This window comes from Hibiscus syriacus, unplaced genomic scaffold (assembly GCF_006381635.1).
Source record: "Hibiscus syriacus cultivar Baekdansim isolate YM2019G1 unplaced genomic scaffold, ASM638163v2 tig00117048_pilon, whole genome shotgun sequence".
Lineage (NCBI taxonomy): Eukaryota > Viridiplantae > Streptophyta > Magnoliopsida > Malvales > Malvaceae > Hibiscus > Hibiscus syriacus.
Genome location: NW_024063538.1, coordinates 8,121,718 through 8,141,285, shown reverse-complemented (window position 1 = coordinate 8,141,285; position 19,568 = coordinate 8,121,718). Strand labels below are relative to the sequence as shown.

At 31.0% G+C, this 19,568-nt stretch overlaps 1 protein-coding gene across 1 annotated transcript; it reads left to right on the top strand.

The window, feature by feature from the left end:
- Positions 1–2,664: 2,664 nt before the first annotated feature.
- LOC120197724 lies at positions 2,665–19,319 on the top strand. The gene is made up of 4 exons (XM_039199142.1): positions 2,665–2,828; positions 7,032–7,425; positions 18,878–18,955; positions 19,211–19,319. The coding sequence occupies exons 2-4, from the start codon at positions 7,054–7,056 to the stop codon at positions 19,265–19,267; spliced, it is 507 nt and encodes a 168-aa protein (XP_039055073.1). The 5' UTR covers positions 2,665–2,828; positions 7,032–7,053; the 3' UTR covers positions 19,268–19,319.
- Positions 19,320–19,568: the final 249 nt, after the last annotated feature.

The following is a 19,568-nucleotide window of genomic DNA, read 5'->3' as shown; positions in this document are numbered from 1 at the left end:
ATCAAACTGAAACAAAATAATTATTATAATATTATAATAATTATAAAAATATCATAAATTTAATAAATATCTTGTAACAATTTGATTAAATTTAAAGATAATTTTATAATTGTTTGATAAATTAATAATTGTTTTATAAAATTAGGCATATAGTTTTAATCTTCTGATGAAATGGCACAATTCTTTTTGTAAAGTTGAACATTTTATTAAATTATAATAAAGGTAAAGTGTATTAGAGGTAATTAAATTATACTTAAATAATAAATTTAGTGCTAATTTTTTTAAAATTATTAAATAATTGTCTAATATATCAATTTTTTATAAAATGAACATTGCAACATTATAACGATTGTAAAAATCTGATAATTTTAATAAATATTTTGTAACAATTTGACAAAATTTAATGATAGTTTTATAATAATTTATTAAAATTCATGAATATTTTATAACTTTTAAAAGTTTAATAATCAAAATGATCATAGTTGAATAAAATTATAGTTTACTCCACCCTTACTATAATAGGATCGAATTTGGAAAACTATATATACGAGGACTTTCTGTAGAATTTGACGCAAGACAATGCCGTAACGAGAATCGTAAGATAGACGGAGTTAACGGTTCAAATTTAGGGTATTCGATAAGAACCGTTGGATTAACGATGAACGGTTTGGATATCTCGGTGATGAAGCCTTTGGTGGTATAACGGAGGGTGAGGAAGAGGTATAAAGATTGGGGTATTCGGAAGGGAGAGAGAGCATTTCGTTTTTATGATTTCTTTGTTTAATTTCTTCTTCTTCTTCTTTGTTTTTGCTAATTTGCTTCTACTTTCTTTTTTTCTTCTTCTTTCTCGTGAACCAAACAGAAAATTCCTGAGGGAAAAAAAATAAAGAAAAAATTAAAAGCTGATGTTGATTTCTAAATAAATGTTGAGGATCTAAAACCAAGCGAAACAAAGAGAGACGGCGGAGACGACAATTTGAGGAATTGTTAGGTGTGTTTGATTTGAGAGCAGAGATTGTGTTTCTATTTTAATTTGTTGTGATGAATTCCCGTTGTGTATTTGCAATGGATAATTTTATTTTCCTCTCCTATTTTCTGCAGATACAATCGAAGAGGTTGGAGGAAAGTTTTTGCTGGTTCTGGAAACAAATCGTGAAGATTTCTTTTGTTTTATGTTTGAAGTTTTTGAGAATCCGTAAGAAACGAAGCCTGTGAACGAAGTTCAAGAGATTTGGAGCTACCGCTATGTTCGATTCTTCTCTAGAAATAAGTTTTTTTGATTTTTGTTTGGCAGATACATTTGGAAGATTACAGAGCTGTTTTCTAGAGAAATTTGGACTGAATTCATCTGCAGATTGGAAGCTCAATTGCTGACATATTCAAAGGATTAGAATCTTGTATCACAAGAGAGCCCGGAGAATAGGCTGCAAATGTCATTATTTTGTTGAAATCCAAAGTAAATTTGTGGTTCATAACCATAAGACTGAAGCAAAGTTGTAACGTAACGGCTTAAGGCTGAGAGATTTCAGGTACGAGATAAGATCAGAAATTTGACTATCTGAATACCGATTCTAAATCCGCCTCAAGATAAATTGACTCGCCATTGATACACGCCAAGCTTTTTGTTATTGTTTTCATCTTCTCAGCCTCTTTTTTTTCCAGAAAACTCTGTGTTCTACCAATTGGTTTTCTCAAGCTTGGATTTGATTGAAAATCGGAGTTTTGTTTGACAGAGTTTATGTTTTTCCCGAGAATGCTACATCTCTTTGGAGAGCATTGGGATTCCTTTTTCTCAGATTTCAATTTCACTTTGGAAGTGTTGTTTTTTGCTTTCATTTTCTCAGAATTTGAATCACAAGTTTCTTCATAATCCGTCGATGGATAGTTTCAAACTATTTTAAGAAGAATTTGATCTGTTCCGCTAAGATTTTTTTCCTCTTTATTGAAATCTTTGTTTGGTTTTTTATTTTCGCTTGCTTAAATCTCCACTGAGAAAGGTTTTTTCTTCTTTTGCTGACATGCTCCCTGGATTCTGTTCATTTTCATCTCGTTTCTGCGTAGCCAAAATGACTTGCCGTTTGGTAACCGGGAAACCAAGAGAAAATTACAACTACGGCCAAAGACATCATCGCTCACTCTGTTTCTTCCATTTTAAAATTTTCCTCTTAGTGCACTTCCTGAAAGTAATCTTCAACTTTTCATCAGTGTTATTTTTTTGGTGAAAATTTTCTGTGAAAATTCCTAGACGTCCGGTGCAACTATTCCGGTGATCATCTGCGGCAACTGTTGCTTGAAATTGCGTGAACGTTTTAACGGAAGTGACATCCAAATTCTTCCTTTTCTTATCCTTATCGGCGCTTTCACTTTATTTCTGAAATTGAATCAAAAACTTTCTTCCAAAATTATATTTATCAATTTTCACTTTCATGATGGGACAGGCATGCACGAAAGAATGGAGGACTCATTAAGGAGCAATAATAACAATGGTATCGGTAATAGCACTAACTACAGCAGAGATAGAGCCGCAGGAGCAGGAGTCGACGGCGCCTTGTTAAGATCCAGCTCGGATCCGGCCAAGCAAACGGCGTCGTCATCTTCTTTCATTTTGCAGTGGGGAAATCGGAAACGTCTCAGGTGTATGAAGATCCAGGTCAAAGACGATAGTCTGGACCGGTTAATCGAACCACGGTTCGAGTCGACCGCCGTGTCGTGAGGGCCGACAAGAACTCTTCAAATCGGCCAAGCAATAATAATCACGGGAACGGATAGTTTAACCTCCGTCAACGGCCTGCTTCCCTTCAAGCTCCGCCACCTCAGCGCATTATCAGGTACTGTGTGAAATTTACGTTTTTACACTTCTCTAAATGGGTGTCGGACGCGTGTATCATACGCTCCGTTCTGATTGGTTGGGTTTTTATGTTTTTTTATTCACTCGTTTCTGCGTTAGGTTTTTTATTTTAATTGTGAGGCGGATATTTTAACATAGGCTCCTTTCGTTTTTGCATTCTTAGTCCCACTTAACTTGTTTGCCTGAAATTCTATAAATAACATTTTCCCCAATTTTAAAATGAATTACATTAATATTATCAAAAACTATTTGGAGAAATGATACTATTTTCTTTGCCATTTCTCTAAATAATTATTTTAAATTTTATTTTTATGATTTATTTTAGAATATGTATTATTCATATAAATTAACCTATTGATTTGAATTAGTTAATTTCACCTTTTATATGTTAAAATCTTTCTATTTTCTATTTTCTAATTTTTAATCTTAATTTTTAATTTCTATTTATCCTACAATCTTTAATCAATATAAAATTACTTTTTTACACATAATAACTCAATCCTACACAAACTGAGTGACTCCAGTGGTAAAAGAACCGTTGTTATTTTTTGAGATCTCGAATCCAAACACTAAGAATGATAGGAATGAATTCGAACACTAGGAATGATAGGAATGGTAGGACGATGAAATTGGATCATTCCATGGATTTTAAATAGATCTCTCCTAATTAAGGAATTTGTGAAGTAAATTTTTCTTAAAATTATTATTTTTCCATTATATTTTATATATACACTTTAGTATATATTTCTATAATCATCGATATTTGATCTATTAATTAAATAATTTGATCGGATATTGCATAGTTCTAATATGAGAGCGATCCTTCTAACCAAACTACTATTCTTAAATGTCAATATTCGAACCCTTGACTTTGCTTAAAGAATCTAGTGTCTCATCCTACTAGATAGGGATGGCAAACGGGTACAATTTCGTGGATTCCGCACCGCACCCGCTCCAATTGGAGCGGGGATGGGTGTAATTTTAGTGGGTAGTGGACGGGTGTGGATTTAGAAAGTGGTATCCGTCGCGGGTAATGGGTTTGACACCTTACCCGCCCCGCATCCGCCCGCCTCACATCCGCCCGCCCCACATCCGCCCGCCTAGTAAAATATCCATTACATTTTGGACATTATGAATTTAGGTGTAATTTTAGAGACTAATTTATAAATCCTAATATTGTATAAGATATAACTTGTTATTTAACCAAATATTAGGGATAAGTTAAGTTTATGCATAATTTTTTTCCTTTCAAACCTCTCTTTCATTATTGCGCCGATCTTCAGGCAGTTTGGGTTCTACGTATTTCTCGATTTCATATGTTAATATCAAGTTTCTAGTTAAAATGTCGAAATCTTATATTAATCTGCATGTGTTCAAAACTTATCGAAACGTACTGAAATTCGGATTGGAATAAAGCTTAGACTACTTGATATCAATTTAGGGCAAAATGAGTAAGTATTAGTTTTTTTATGTTTTGTTGCTTATGATAACCTAAGTTTGCTGTCAAGCGGGTCTAGCCGGGTACACTCTAGTTGGATAGTGGGTGTGGGGATGGATTTGAGAATGTACCCGCGTGGGCGGGTGTGGATTTGAAAATTTTTATCCATCATGGGTGGTGGGCGGGTGGTGGATTGAAAAATATTAGATGGGTATGGGGATGGGGAGGGGGTATCCGCACCCGACCCGCCCGTTTGCCATCCCTACTACTAGATCATTTAATTATTGGTTATATATTAAAAAGATAGATACGGAGCAATACTTCTTATGTAATCTATGTTTTTAATATGTTAATCAAAATACATAAATCAAAATTTGTATAATAAATCTTATATTATTTATTTTACATATAATTTTTTGAAATTTTAAATAAATTATATAAGAATTATTATATAAATTTTGAATAATGTGTTTTATAACATCAAAATTCAAATTAAATTACATCGATATTTATTTTTATTTCCGGTCTACTTAATTGTCATTCGCGATCTAAATATATTCAATTTTTTAGGGCATCATAAGTAGGAGGATTTAGGGATATTTTTTTATTAATGATTTAATTTTATGTTTTTTTTTAAATTTTATATCTTAATTTAAATAATAAATTCTTAAATCTATACTCATTAACATAAAATTGTGTATGTTTCTAATTGGATTTGGATGATATGTTAATTGTCTTCTATTTTCCCCTAGTATTGGAGTGGTTTGTGCCAAAAATGGGTAAGCTTAACGCTTGGTTGCCACATTCCTAAAACCTAGACAAAGTTTGGATGGATATTTTTTCCAGATGGGCCTGTCGACTAGTTGGTGAATGCATATAATGTGCCTCTCTCTTGTATAAAAAATTAACATTTCAGCCTCAGATTTGCTATTCTAACATTTCATCATCATTGTATGATTTGATGCATATTCAGGGCTGAATTATTTTCAATACGCTCATATGTATTTGTGCACTCTCCAATTTGGTCAGGCGGGCGCCAGTGTATGGTTCTGGAGAGAAGGAAATAAAAATTCATGGTGTGTTTATGAGAATGGCGCCTCTAGGAAATAAAAACTCATGGTGTGTTTATGAGAATGGCGCCTTTTCTGTGTTTTAGGAGTTTTGTTGATTTTTGGTAGATATGACAAAAGCCAGGTTGCTCATGCTAATCTAGTGAACATCCATATTCCTCTAGATACAAATATTGGAAATCCCCTAGGATCCTTTAGCTAAGATTTCCTTGTGTTTCTTCTTGAATCTTTGATCTTTCCCTAGATTTTTAAGTTAAAACATAACTGGGAAACAAATATGTTTACTGTATTCAGATTCAGATTATTATTATTAGGATATGTTTATATTACGGATGGACATTTGATTTAAGTTTGACAAGTTTCAATCATATAAGATCAGTTTTTTTTTTTTTAATTTCGGATCAGGTCGATGTTTCTGAAGGATAAGGTTGAGTTAGATCCGGTTTAGGAAAAATTATACTCGACCTTATGAAGGAATAATAATATACTTGACCTTTATATATTTAGAGATCATTGTTATAATATTCCTTTCAATATGTTTTTTTACTTAGTTTCTTATTTTATCTAAGAAAAATAAAATTATATATATTAGTGTCAAATCATATCAAATTGAGTAAAAGTTTTAACTTTAAAATCGGACCAGAATTAGGGTGAAACTTCTTTAAATTCGGATCAGATAACAGTTGAATGGGTGTTTTACTCAGATCAGATTCAAGGTTCAAAATCTAACTCGATTTAAGCCCACCCTAGTTTATATTATGTAAAATTTATAAATTTTATAAGAAATTATAATCTTTAGATGAATGTAAATAAATGAGTGGTGCTAAAATAAAATTAATTATTATTTTAAAAAAAAGGTAATATATATGCTCAAAGTTTTAAAATCGTCTGTTTAATTCATATATCATTTATATTTATATTTTAATTAACAAGTTTTATACAATTAATATTTTTATTAGCGGATCATATCTCATCATGTATATTAATTAAAGATTTATGATTATAGATTAAAGGTGGATGTTGCTTTGAATTTGATTGTTGCTATTACTCTTTGATGCTCCTTTGCAACTTTGAGTAATATATTTTTTTTCTTTTAGTATTAGTTATTATCGTTTTCTCGATTGTTCTTTGTCCTGCTCCAGACATTTGACAAATTGTTTTATTTTCCGTCTACCTTACCACACCTGATCCTAAACCGAGCATCCGTGGACAACTTGGAAAACATCAACCATGTAAAAATAGACAGTTACCTGCAAATAGTCTGTTTTGATCTCCAAAGTCCAAACCCTCTTTAAGCCGTCGATCAGAAATTAGATATGGGAATCTGGTCCCACTTTCTAATACCAACACATATCTCACCATAAAGGCCAAAAAAGGGAAAAGAAATGGCCTTTAATCCAACGGCCATAAATTCACTTGATTTCCTTTTTACAACTGTCCTTGTTTAAAACCAATCCCAAAGTCTCGCCCCTTAAGAAAGCCAATACTTCCACCAACCGATCTAGAATTCTATATCACTACAAGGTTATATTCATAAATTTATTTACAATTTAATCCTTTTTTATTTTCCAAAATTTACTGTAGTTTATTTTTTCTTTTTCATTTTTTTTATTTTTATGGTGCTTTTTGTCTTTGTATTCCTGTATGTGATTTGTTGATGTTAATGTTTTCCCAGAAACTCTGAGAACTCCAGTGCTATGAGAGACCAAAGCAACGGAACAGCTGTAAGAGGATTCGCTTCGCCAGATAGGGGTGCGCACGATAAGAGAGTGGGTGGTAACAATCATAACAATCACCAGCAGCTCCACCAGCGAACCAGCCACAACAACCATGATAACAACCACCACCAAAGCAAATCAGCGGCGTCTTCTGAGATGGCTCACGACAGCAAAAAGGGAGGCTCCTCTTCAGGAAGCGGCGAGGCAGATGCTCCGCCCATCGTTTGGCCGCCGAAATTCGTGATCGCTTTGACGAATAAAGAGAAGGAAGAGGATTTCATGGCCATCAAAGGATCTAAACTGCCACAGAGACCCAAAAAACGAGCGAAATTCATTCAACGAACCCTCAACGTAAGCTCTCTCACTCTTTTACTTGAATTGAATCGGAAGTTCTATTTTAAATTTAACGCAAATTGAATAATTAGTCATTAGATTAGAGGATATTTCGATTTTAAAACCTTTTAGATTATGTAGACGACGTACAATACAAGACTTATAGCAGGGGAGAACTACCCGTGAATTACACGTCAAATAGAAAACCTTTTAGAGTAGGTAAAGGGACAGTAAGTGAAACATAGTTGTATACGTGCCAACCAATGAGTGGATTAGAACCTGGCTGGAAAGGCTGTGACCATAATGGTTTGCTTGTGTGTACTACTTTGATGTAGTTGCGCAATGCACGCCTACTGGTAAATTGAATCAAGTTGAATTTTGTGAAAAAATAAGGTTGGATTATATTTAAGATAAAAAAATATTATTAGAGGGTATTGGGTAAGGAATATAATTCTAGAATTGGGTTTTAGGTCACAACTTAAAATATGATCTAATCTGAACAGTTATTCTTACCGACGATCATATGGATTTTTTTTTTATAATTGAAAAAATAGCATGAATATTAAAACTGGACCACACAACACACTATATTATAAAAAAAGAGGGTGGTTATGTTCGGGTTATGCTAATTATTAGTTTTGCAAGTGAAAAGCAAACGGGCAGATAGGGCACACCAGTTACCAGCCAGGCGATCCATTAGTCAAGCTATCATTGTCTGGGAGGGCATTTCTGGGAATATGCTGCCATTGTAGGGTTTACTTTTTTGCATAGCTGTAGCCATGGTTGAAATATGGTCAAAAAAAAATAGTATAACTGGTTAAATAGGTAACCGGTTAAAAGCGTTATAATAAATGTTTCATGTTTTCATCAAAAATATTATTTGTGTTGGTAATAATAATGGTAATAACCGACAATATCATTGTTGTATGTAAAATGTACAAAAAAAGTTGTAACTTTAACATAAAAGGTTAATTACTGAAAACATTATTAATCATAATTAACATAACAGGTAGTGCTTTTTAACGTAATATGTAGCACCTTTTTAAAATTAATGGGACCTTAGAAATCAGACGGTAAAAAAAATATGTTAATTACTTAATTTGTTATCAATACTATCAACATATTCGGTAGCGTCTAAAATGTTACCAAAGTTTAAGCTGATGGAGCCTTATAAATTCTACAATAACAAAATATGTTAATTACTGGAAACATTATCAACCATAAAATCATAAGAAGTAATCTTTATTTAATGTAATAGGTATTGCATGCTTAAAGCTGATGGAGCCTTAGAAATCTGGCGAAAACAAAATATGTTAATTACTTAATTTGTTTTCAATATTATCAATATATTACCGTGTATATTGTTAATTTACTTAGGTTTTGAAATTATAAGTATCAATATTTATATGATAGTATCTATACTTGTATATTTACGCCTATTTTCATAATATCGATAGAAACATTTATCGTGTACATTGTTAATTTACCTATTACTTTAAAATAATAGGTTTCGAAATTATAAGTATCGATACTTTATATATGAGTATCGTTACTTGGACATATACGCCTATTTTCATTATACTGGTAGAAACGTTTACCGTGTACATTGTTAATTTAACTATTACTTAATAGGTTTCGAAATTATAAGTATCGATACTTGGACATTTACACCTATTTTCATTATATCGGTAGAAATGTTTACCGTGTACATTGTTAATTTACCTATTACTTTAAAGTAATAGACTTTGAAATTATAAGTATCGATACTTTATATATGTGTATCGATACATTTTGCATGCAAATTGTTTGAAAAACATACTGGAATAAAAGTATTCATACCTATAAAAAAGTATTGATACTTGTTATTTACGCCTATTATCAATATACCGGTAAACTTTTATCGTTTACATTGTTAATTAACCTATTACTTTAAAGTAATAGGTTTCGAAATTCCAAGTATTAATATTTTATATATGTGTATCGATACATTTTACATGTAATTTGTTTGAGAATCATACTAGAATAAAAGTATCAATGCCTATATAAAAGTATTGATACTTGGTATTTACACAAGCAAATAGTTAGTCTCTTGCAGGTATGTTTCTCTTAGACGATTTCGGTTATCCTATCTTAATAAGCTGGATGAAATGGATTCAATCCGATATATTGATAATAGGTGCAAATACCAAGTATCGATACTTTTATATAGATATGGATACTTTTATTTCAATATGCTTCTCAAATAATTTGCACGCAAAATGTATCGATACACATATATAAAATATTGATACTTATAATTTCGAAACATATTACTTTAAAGTAATAGGTAAATCAACAACATATACGTGAATGAAAGAAAAGTCGAGAAAGTCACATCTTGTAGTGGATTCTTTACAGTGTCCCATCAGAATAGAATCTTTACTGTGTAAGTCACATGTTGTATTGTGGATAGGAATATTAAAATGTTTAGTATACAATTATTATTTGATATGTTTGAGTACATTAAAATTGAAAATAATGCATTATGTGTATGGATAAAAAATATACACATAATATAACTAAACCAAACCTACAGAACAATGTTATACATAACAATCATGTCATCAATAAATAAATTAAGGATGTTCTAATTGTCCACCCACAAAGAATTAAACCAAAGAAAAAGGGTTATTTCGGACAAAGTCTGGAATATTAGGCGCATTTGTCAAAATTTCCAAATAATCGCGGATGTTTCTGCCTTTTCCTAAGGACATATATAAATAATTGAAATTAGCAAACCTAACATGTTTAATAATGTAATAATAAATCAATTTCGCATAAGTGGACATAAATTTGTGTCATACCTAAAGCATTGTCGTTCAAAGATGAACCGTTAAAGGGATGTGAACATATGTAAATGTATTGCTATATAAATACATAAATTGTGAATGAACAAATGTATTAACATATAACTTAACATAAAGAACATATCACAAACATATAACTTACTGATTATAAATAATTATTTACGCTAAATCATTCACAAACACTGTATTTCCCGGGTTATATTCAGAATACGTATTCCAAACATCTTGGAGATCTTTATAGTATGTTACTTCATCTTTTTTTTTTTTACATTTTCCTTGATCCTGTTTATATAAATAGTCAAACATAAATTTGTAGGAATCATAAATAAATAAAAGTAAGCAACGCAAAAAAAAAAAAAAACACGCATCTTACCCAAATGAATATAAATTGGTCAGACAATAAATGTAGTTTGTCAAGTGCACGATCAATGTTATGCCTGAAATTGTTAACAATTACCATGAGAAACATCCAATTGTAAATTATTTATTTATCTATAGTAATTCAATATCGTAACTGTGTTTACCTCAACTTCGAAGACCAAATGACAACAACAAAGTTTTCTAAACATAAATGAAGAAATTCATATACACCTGGTCATAGTATAACATCTATAACATGAACAAAATTACATTAAAATAGTACGTTTATAGGTTAAAATAATGTATAGAAATTAAACAATTTTAAAGACTTTAGTATTTTTTGAAAAGTATGCAATGATTTCATTTATATAAAAATAACTAGTTTTCTTACCGGTGGTGTTGCAGACACCATATATTTGTTTGGATCTTCATCCTCATCATCATCATCATCTGTAATGTCATTCTCTTCACTCATCACTTGATTGTCCACCGTCTTCTCCATCGCTGTTATAAGAAAAACAAATATATTTTAAAACATGTAAATATTTAGAGCATAAAGAATGAAATACCTAACTCGTATGATGTCATTGAAGGAATTCGTTACGCAAGTTGTAAACTTCATCACACAATGATGAAATGTTGGCTCGCGTTTCCTCGATTTGGTCATTAATGTGCACCACACGATAATCAAAATGCTCTCAGAAATTAACCATGTACTCCATCACTGACTTCATTGTAATATCCTCTTCAACCCTAGCCTCTTCTATCAGTTAATGGTCATCATTGTCAATAGGGTCCAATTACTCTTACTCTTGTTCTGCTCCAATGTCATCTTTTTTAGTTCAACCGACATTTTCAATAAATTCGTATCCGACTTTAGTCATGGATAACATGTCAATTTTTCGGGATAAGCGAACATGGTAGTTAAGCAAAAAATCTACTTCATTATTCTTCAATAGATGAGTAATGACACATCAATGTGGTAGTGACGTTGTAATAGATTCATCCTTTTTGACTAAATTAACAAGTGTGTCAAATATCAGTTGTGTAATGTTTGGAGCAGTTTTTGAGCTATACTTCGCTAACCACTAATAATCGATATCTCGAATTATGAAAAATTTTCCACCGAAAGGTCGAATAAACCAAATGACAATTTTGTGAAACAATCTAGCCTCTACATCTAGGTGAATAAGGCTATTTCTATCCACACTTTTAATTGTAGGATCTAAATCAGTTTCATCGAAATCCCCTTTATTCTCAACAACATATACCTGTAGCAATAGATTCCGGAGATATATATATATATATATATATCATTCCCCATTACATGAGTATTAATTCTGATGATGTTGTTCCTATTAGGCTCACGGTGGAATGAAACATTATTGTAGAACACTCGAACAAGGTTTGAGAAATATTTTTGTTCTACATCAAGAAATTTAAGTCAACCCCAATCTGTAAATCCATGTCAATAACACATTCGGGACGAGTCTTTCTTGCTTTGAAATATCGATAAAATTTTTCTTTCTCTTTATCAGTTCTAAAGTTGTTTGTATCAAATGTCTTGATTTGATCATATGACCTTACTTGAGAAGAAGACCTTGGTTAAGAAGATCTTGGTTGAGAAGAAGGTTTTAGTTGAAAAGAACTACTTCTCGGACGTTTTGGAGCCATTTTTAGGAGTGTATATAGAGGTTGTTATATGAATCACAAGCACATTAAGAACAAATTTTTGAATCTTTAAATCACTAAAACCCTAATTTATGGTAAAATATGTTTAAATTTACATGCAAATCTTATCGTAATAGTTGCAAGAAATGTCTCCAATCGAGGGGATATTTAAAGAAGCTTGAATGGTGCAATTTTCGTGAACGGTGGTATTTGTTGGAGTGGAAGAGATATATGCCTTTTGGGGGAGCGACATATCGATATAAGTATGGAGATTACTTGACGGTCGATTCTTATTTAAATAACTAAGACAAAAAAATATGCCTACCGAATAAAAACAAAGCACAACCTAATACTTGAACATTGATACCGGTTTGTTTATAGGTTAATCATAATGTAACCGATAAAATATTTATAACCTAATCGGTTAATTGATTTAATATTGATACTTGTGTTGAAAATATTAGTGTTGTTTAGATCAAATGTATCAATACATATATAAAAGTATCGATAGCCTATTATTAATATACCAGTAGACTTTTACCGTTTACATTGTTAATTTACCTATTACTTTAAAGTAACAGGTTTCGAAATTTCAAGTAGCGATACTTTATACATGTATCGATACATTTTGTGTGCAAATTGTTTGAGAAGCATACTGGAATAAAAATATTCATATTTATATAAAGAGTATCGATACTTGGTATTTACACCTATTATCATTATATCGGTAGACTTTTACCTTTTACATTATTAATTTACCTACTATTTTAAAGTAATATGTTTCGAAATTTCAAGTATCGATACTTTATATGTGCGTATCGATACAAAATGCGTGCAAATTGTTTGAGAATCATATTAGAATAAAAGTATTCATACAATCATAAGAAGTATCGATACTTGGATATTTTCATACTTTGCATACATTGTTTCGAAATTATAAATATCGATACTTTAATAATGTGCATCGATACATTTGGCATGCAAATTGTTTGACAAGCATAATGGAATAAAAGTATCTATACCGACATGAGAAGTATCGATACTTGGACATTTTCATAAGCATACATTGTTTCGAAATTATAAATATTGATACTTTAATAATGTGTATCGATACATTTGTCGTGCAAATTGTTTGACAAGCATACTGAAATAAAAGTATCCATACCGGCATAAGAAGTATCGATACTTAGACATTTTCATACTTTGCATATATTATTTGAAATTATAAATATCGATACTTTAATAATGTGTATCGATATATTTGGCGTGCAAATTGTTTGACAAGCATATTGGAATAAAAGTATCGATATCGGTACAAGTATCCATATTTTGAATAGTCTTTCAATATACACTCCCAAAAGCTCGCAACATCATCAACACTTGGCATGTGTTCTAACACAATTAACTGCATTTCTCGACAATCATTATTAATTGATCATCCATAACATTACTTTTCAACATTATTAATTTAACTCACCACAAAATTGTATGAAATGTAGGCAATCTTTCGCTTCCCTGGTATCTTCTTCTTTGAATCGTGAACCAACACCCAGCCGACCAAATCAATAACCTAACAAAATTAATTACACAATTATAACATATTCTCTAGGTTTTAACAATGTATACTTTCTACTTACCACACCACTAACACATTCTATTGGTTTTAACGTCACAACGTCGACTACTGTGGCGAATTGTTTTCCCAATTCGATTACAACTTTGCTATATAATAAATTTGAATTAATGTTTTTAAATAAATATTTAAATATCACTCACAAAACAATATATATTACTTACCTCAATGGTAACCCACTATTACATACATATTCACACATTTCACCATATACCGATTTCTTTTGGTATTTTGACTTTTTTAACCTACAATTGGATTACAAATATTAGTCACAACACAATAATCAAAATTAAATTCAATTTTTTTTATTCATCTTACCTTCTGCTTCTTCTTTTTAGGTGCAAGACATTCTGAATCCAATTCAGAATCGATAACATTCTCCAGTGTCCCCATAACATTAAACTCATTCCTCCTCACTGCATCCAACTTTTATTCTTCATATTTTTTTAATTCATCATATTTTTTTTCTCCGCGTAACTCTTCATATCTTTCATTTCAACCCTTATATTTTCCCGTCATCGTTTTTTTATACTTTTCTCATCACCCCTCAATTTCACCAATTCTTTCACCACTCTATCAATTTCCTCCCACTTCCCCTTAAGGCTCTCAATCGCCTCTTCGATTCTGGATTGTCTTTGCAAACGATCAGAAACGACTTTTTTTAGATCCGTCAACTCAGACATCAAAATATCAAATTTACTTGCACTCTCTTCACCATAATATCCCCTACTACATTCTCTTCTTCTCTTCTTCCTTATCTTCCTCCTCCTTGCCAATAACCTTAAAAAATAAATTACAATATTAATACAATTTTTTAAATCCTTAATATTATATAATTACTTTTATTATCATTTCTTTCTTGCTCGGTCTTTCCAACTTCAATTTTGCTATCACTCGAACTACTTCTTCCTTTCCTCATACACGGATGCGTGTCACTCCGATCCTGTAGAATGTCGGCACACTTGCACAATCAGACCAAAAATCAAACAAAATAACCTGCATTTATAATGAAATTTATCATTTTCTATAATAAATATACTTAAAAGTTTTCTAACCCAACACATCCTTCAACTTATTTACATCTAAGATTGTTATGCACCCTTTAAGGTATGTGTGGTTTCAGCCCTTCTGAAAGCTAATGATTGAATCAATCAATTTCTGATGGATATATTCTTCCCAATTGAATTCACCTTTCAAACCTTCGTCGCAAATCAACTTCATATTGTTCTTGTCAGGGGATGTATCACCCATTGGACAAAGAAAGATTCCGACAAGGTACAATAGTACCCGAGCTTTCAGGTTATCCCCGTCATAACGATTACTTTTAATTTCCTCCTCAAATCTAGAATATGTCGCATTTGGCTTTAAATCATATTTGTTGGGAAGTGCTTTCCAGTTCTTCGTCTTAATTACTTCTTCAACATTATTGCATTTATCTTGTGGACCTAATACGGCTACAACACATGGGATCCCCAGAGGAAATGAATATTCACCATATTGAACTATACAATTTTATACATCAAATTCCTACATCAACGATCGACACAATTCCATCCAAATTGGTTGATCACTCACTCCTATAAAAAATCCGAACTTCATTTCTTTCAGCACATGTACTTTGTTCTTATGCTTCAAGTATTCAATTATGTCGTTCATTCTTTTGATGCTACACCTTGTCGACACTTCTTATATGTGCTAAAAATATATAATGTTAGTGTTTTTATATTTCATTTATCACAGTATTTACAAGTTTAATGAATACATTCTTTTCATGTGTTTTTCTCCAAGCTTTATATTGTTTTCTATCATTTTTGGATAGTGTCACATATGGTTCCTTCTCAGCATTACTCATCGACTTTCATTTCTCCAACACCTCATGTTTCACCTGAAATTATGCATAAATATTTCTTAATCAATAAATTAACGCTAAATAATACTCATTCTAGATTCAGTTTACATACTGAACCAGTGTTGTAAATACCAGCTTTCTTCATCCTCTGGCATTCAGTCATACTGTCAAGATTTGAAATTTGTAATCAATTTCAAGTTCTTAAATACTTTAATCCAATTATCATTTCAACAACAATTACACAAATACATTGATACTTACTAGAAGTGCATATATCCACACAGTGGTTGCTTTCGATTTTCTTCATTGTTGATATTATCGGGCTCCATTTCAATGTCATCTTCGCGAAGAACAATTGCGAGATACATTGACTTCATTTTTCCTTCATATATCAGTTTATGAACATTCAATCATTAAATTAAATCATATCAAATACAAGTTACATACAGTTTATTCAATACACAAGTTTCGATAACTAATCCTATAGTAATCGCTTGCGTTCAAAGGAATGAGAATAGTATCTAATACAAGTATAGGTACCTTTATACAACCTACAATATCAATTTCTACCTATAACATTATATAAAAGTATCGATATTTATTTTCTACCTAGAATATCAATTTCTACCTATAACAGGTCCCAAATCTTTCTTTACTTTGAAAACCCCAAACCTTAAAATCTAACTCATACTTTTGAATACTACAATACTAAAAAACTAGGGTTTCGACAACATTCCTTTCGATTTAATTGTAGTAACAAACAACTATACTTTTAAAATCGCCTTGCTTCTATCTCGCATCAACTAATACACTTCGATTTCAAAAACTATGACTGTCTTCTATCTATTTCGCATAACATAATGCCCCTTCAAATTCTCTGTTAGCAATGCCTTTGATATTTTAATCGGTTATGTTATTTATATTTAATCGATATCATTCCCCAAGTGTCGATACTTTTGGTAAGGTATCGATACTTTCGAGACGTTTTTCTTTTTTCATTTCTTTTAAATTCCTTAAGTACCGATACTATGGTACATATGCTTATAAACATATCGATATTTTAAACAATTCCAGTAGCACTTTACCAGTTTTCTCAAATTGAAACTGGTTTTGTCAAATTTCAACATGTTATATTGTCATGTATCGATACACGTGTCTAAGGTATCGATACTTTATAGGCGCTATTATTGAAATTCTTTTAAATTCCTAAAGTATCGATATTTTGGTACATATATTTATAAAAGTATCGATACAAATTTCAACCATTCCAGTAGTTCTTTATCAGTTTGTCAAATTAAAACTGGTTTTGTCAAATTTAAACATGTTATAGTCATGTATCGATACATGTGTCTAAGGTATTGATACTTTATAGGCATTATTATTGCAATTCTTTTAAATTCCTAAAGTATCGATACTTTGGTACATATAATTATAAACATATCGATACAAATTTCAACTATTCCAGTAGCTCTTTACCGGTTTTGTCAAATTTAAACTGGTTTTGTCAAATTTAAACATATTATATTGTCATGTATCGATAAATGTGTATAATGTATCAATACTTTATAGTCTCTATTATTGCAATTCTTTTAAATTCCTAAAGTATCAATACTTTGGTACATATACTTATAAAAGTATCAATACAAATTTCAATAATTTCGATAGCTCTTTACCGGTTTTGTCAAATTGAAATCGATTTTGTCAAATTTAAATTGGTTATATTGTCATGTATCGATACATGTGTCTAAGGTATCGATACTTTATAGTCGTTATTATTGCAATTCTTTTAAATTCCTAAAGTACCGATACTTTGGTACATATACTTTAAACGTATCAATACAAATTTCAACCATTCCAATAGATCTTTACCGGTTTTGTCAAATTTAAACCTATTATATTGTCATGTATCGATACATGTGTTTAAGGTATCAATACTTTATAGCCGATATTATTGCAATTCTTTTAAATTCCTAAAGTATCGATACTTTGATACATTTACTTATAAACGTGTCGATACAAATTTCAACAATTCTGGTAGCTCTTTACCGGTTTTGTCAAATTGAAACTGGTTTTATCAAATTTCAACCTGTTATATTGTCATGTATCGATATATGTGTGTAAGGTATCGATACTTTATAGTCTTTTTTATTGCAATTCTTTTAAATTACTAAAGCATTGCTATTTTTTATATATATACATATACATATAAAGATATCGATACATGTCTACTTTTAACCAGTTTTCTTCACTTTCTTATATATTACTATATATATATCGATACTACTGTACACGTTATCAATACCTACCGATAAGCAAAGTTTGTCATTTGCCAAATTTTTTAATATTTCTTCGTGTTTTTCACTTACAACATTATTATCAGTCAACATTTCCGGTAGCACTTAACCGATTTTGTTAAATATCTTATTGATTTCCAGTCACGTCGTTTCTTAGTAGTATATTAGTTCGTCTTTCCTTAGACATTCTCATTGGATCACACATAATTTAGGTGAAGGCAATACAGTTAAAAATACATGAAGAGTTTTGATCTGATTTAATTTTATAAAATCATTTTCTCAAATTTGGATTTTAGAATGTCAGTGCGTGTTTTGTGAAGGAAATCACAGTTGGGGCGGAGTTGGATTTAAATTTAAAATATTCCCAGCTCGATCATACCTAGATAATGACTATAACGTTCTTCTTTATATATTTCAAGATAACTATTATAATGTTTATTTTCTTAATATCTTACCGAACGAAAATAGTAAATATTATTTACATCAGGTCAATATAGTTTTCATCTAAAAAATTGGGGCAAATGGAACATCACCCAATGTTAAGATGACGTTGAAAACCTTCAGTTTTTCACCCTCAACAAAATCCTGATATCCTTAAAAAACTTCCCACATGAATTTTATTTTTTTAAATTATTGTATTATTATATCGTCTTGTAGTGATTTTAAAATTCATGGTTTAAGTCTTGTTGATGTAATCATCTGCGGCACTAAAAGAACATTCTGCGTCGTTGTTTTTGGATAAGAAATACGTAAACCATTGTTTAACATTTATATTTAAGCCTTATAAAATTCTAATTCCGAAATTATTTTTGTACAGCTAGTAAGTCCGGGGGCGTGGCTATGCGATTTAACCCTCGAACGATACGAGGTCAGGGAGAAGAAGATGACAAAGAAGGTATCAAAATAAGTAGAATTGTACTTTCGCTGAAATCACCGTTATTGTTTTTTCGAATTTTTTCTCTGATCGAATCTATGTACGATATCAATGTCATATATAGTTGTTCAAATTCGTTCATGATTTATACAAATGGTTAATTCAAACATCGAGTCTTAAGTTTGACAATCGTATTTTAAACAGTGTATGCTCGTTTTTCGAGTTTAGTGGGCGTTTTTATCTGAACTTGAAGTGGTTAAAATGTAACGTTTGCAGAGACCAAGAGGATTGAAGGCAATGAGAAATACTAATATGGAATCGGACTCCGAATAAGAAGACAGGAGGAGCGGTTTAGGCGTCGGGATCGAGTATCGGAATATGATGCTATGATGAAAACGTCGAAGCCAAGTTGGCCTTTATGTTAAAGATGATAAGAAGGATTTAAAGTCGTGTAAATGAGGATCCTTTTCATCAAATTAAAAAGTCAAAATCAAATTTTATTTCCGACGTTTTACTTTTACTTATGGTAGACTCATTTATTTTTCGATTTTATTCAATAATTTCAAAATTAGAATAAAGTTAAAATAATTTAAATTTAAAATATTTTTTATTTAATTACAACACAAAATATCTT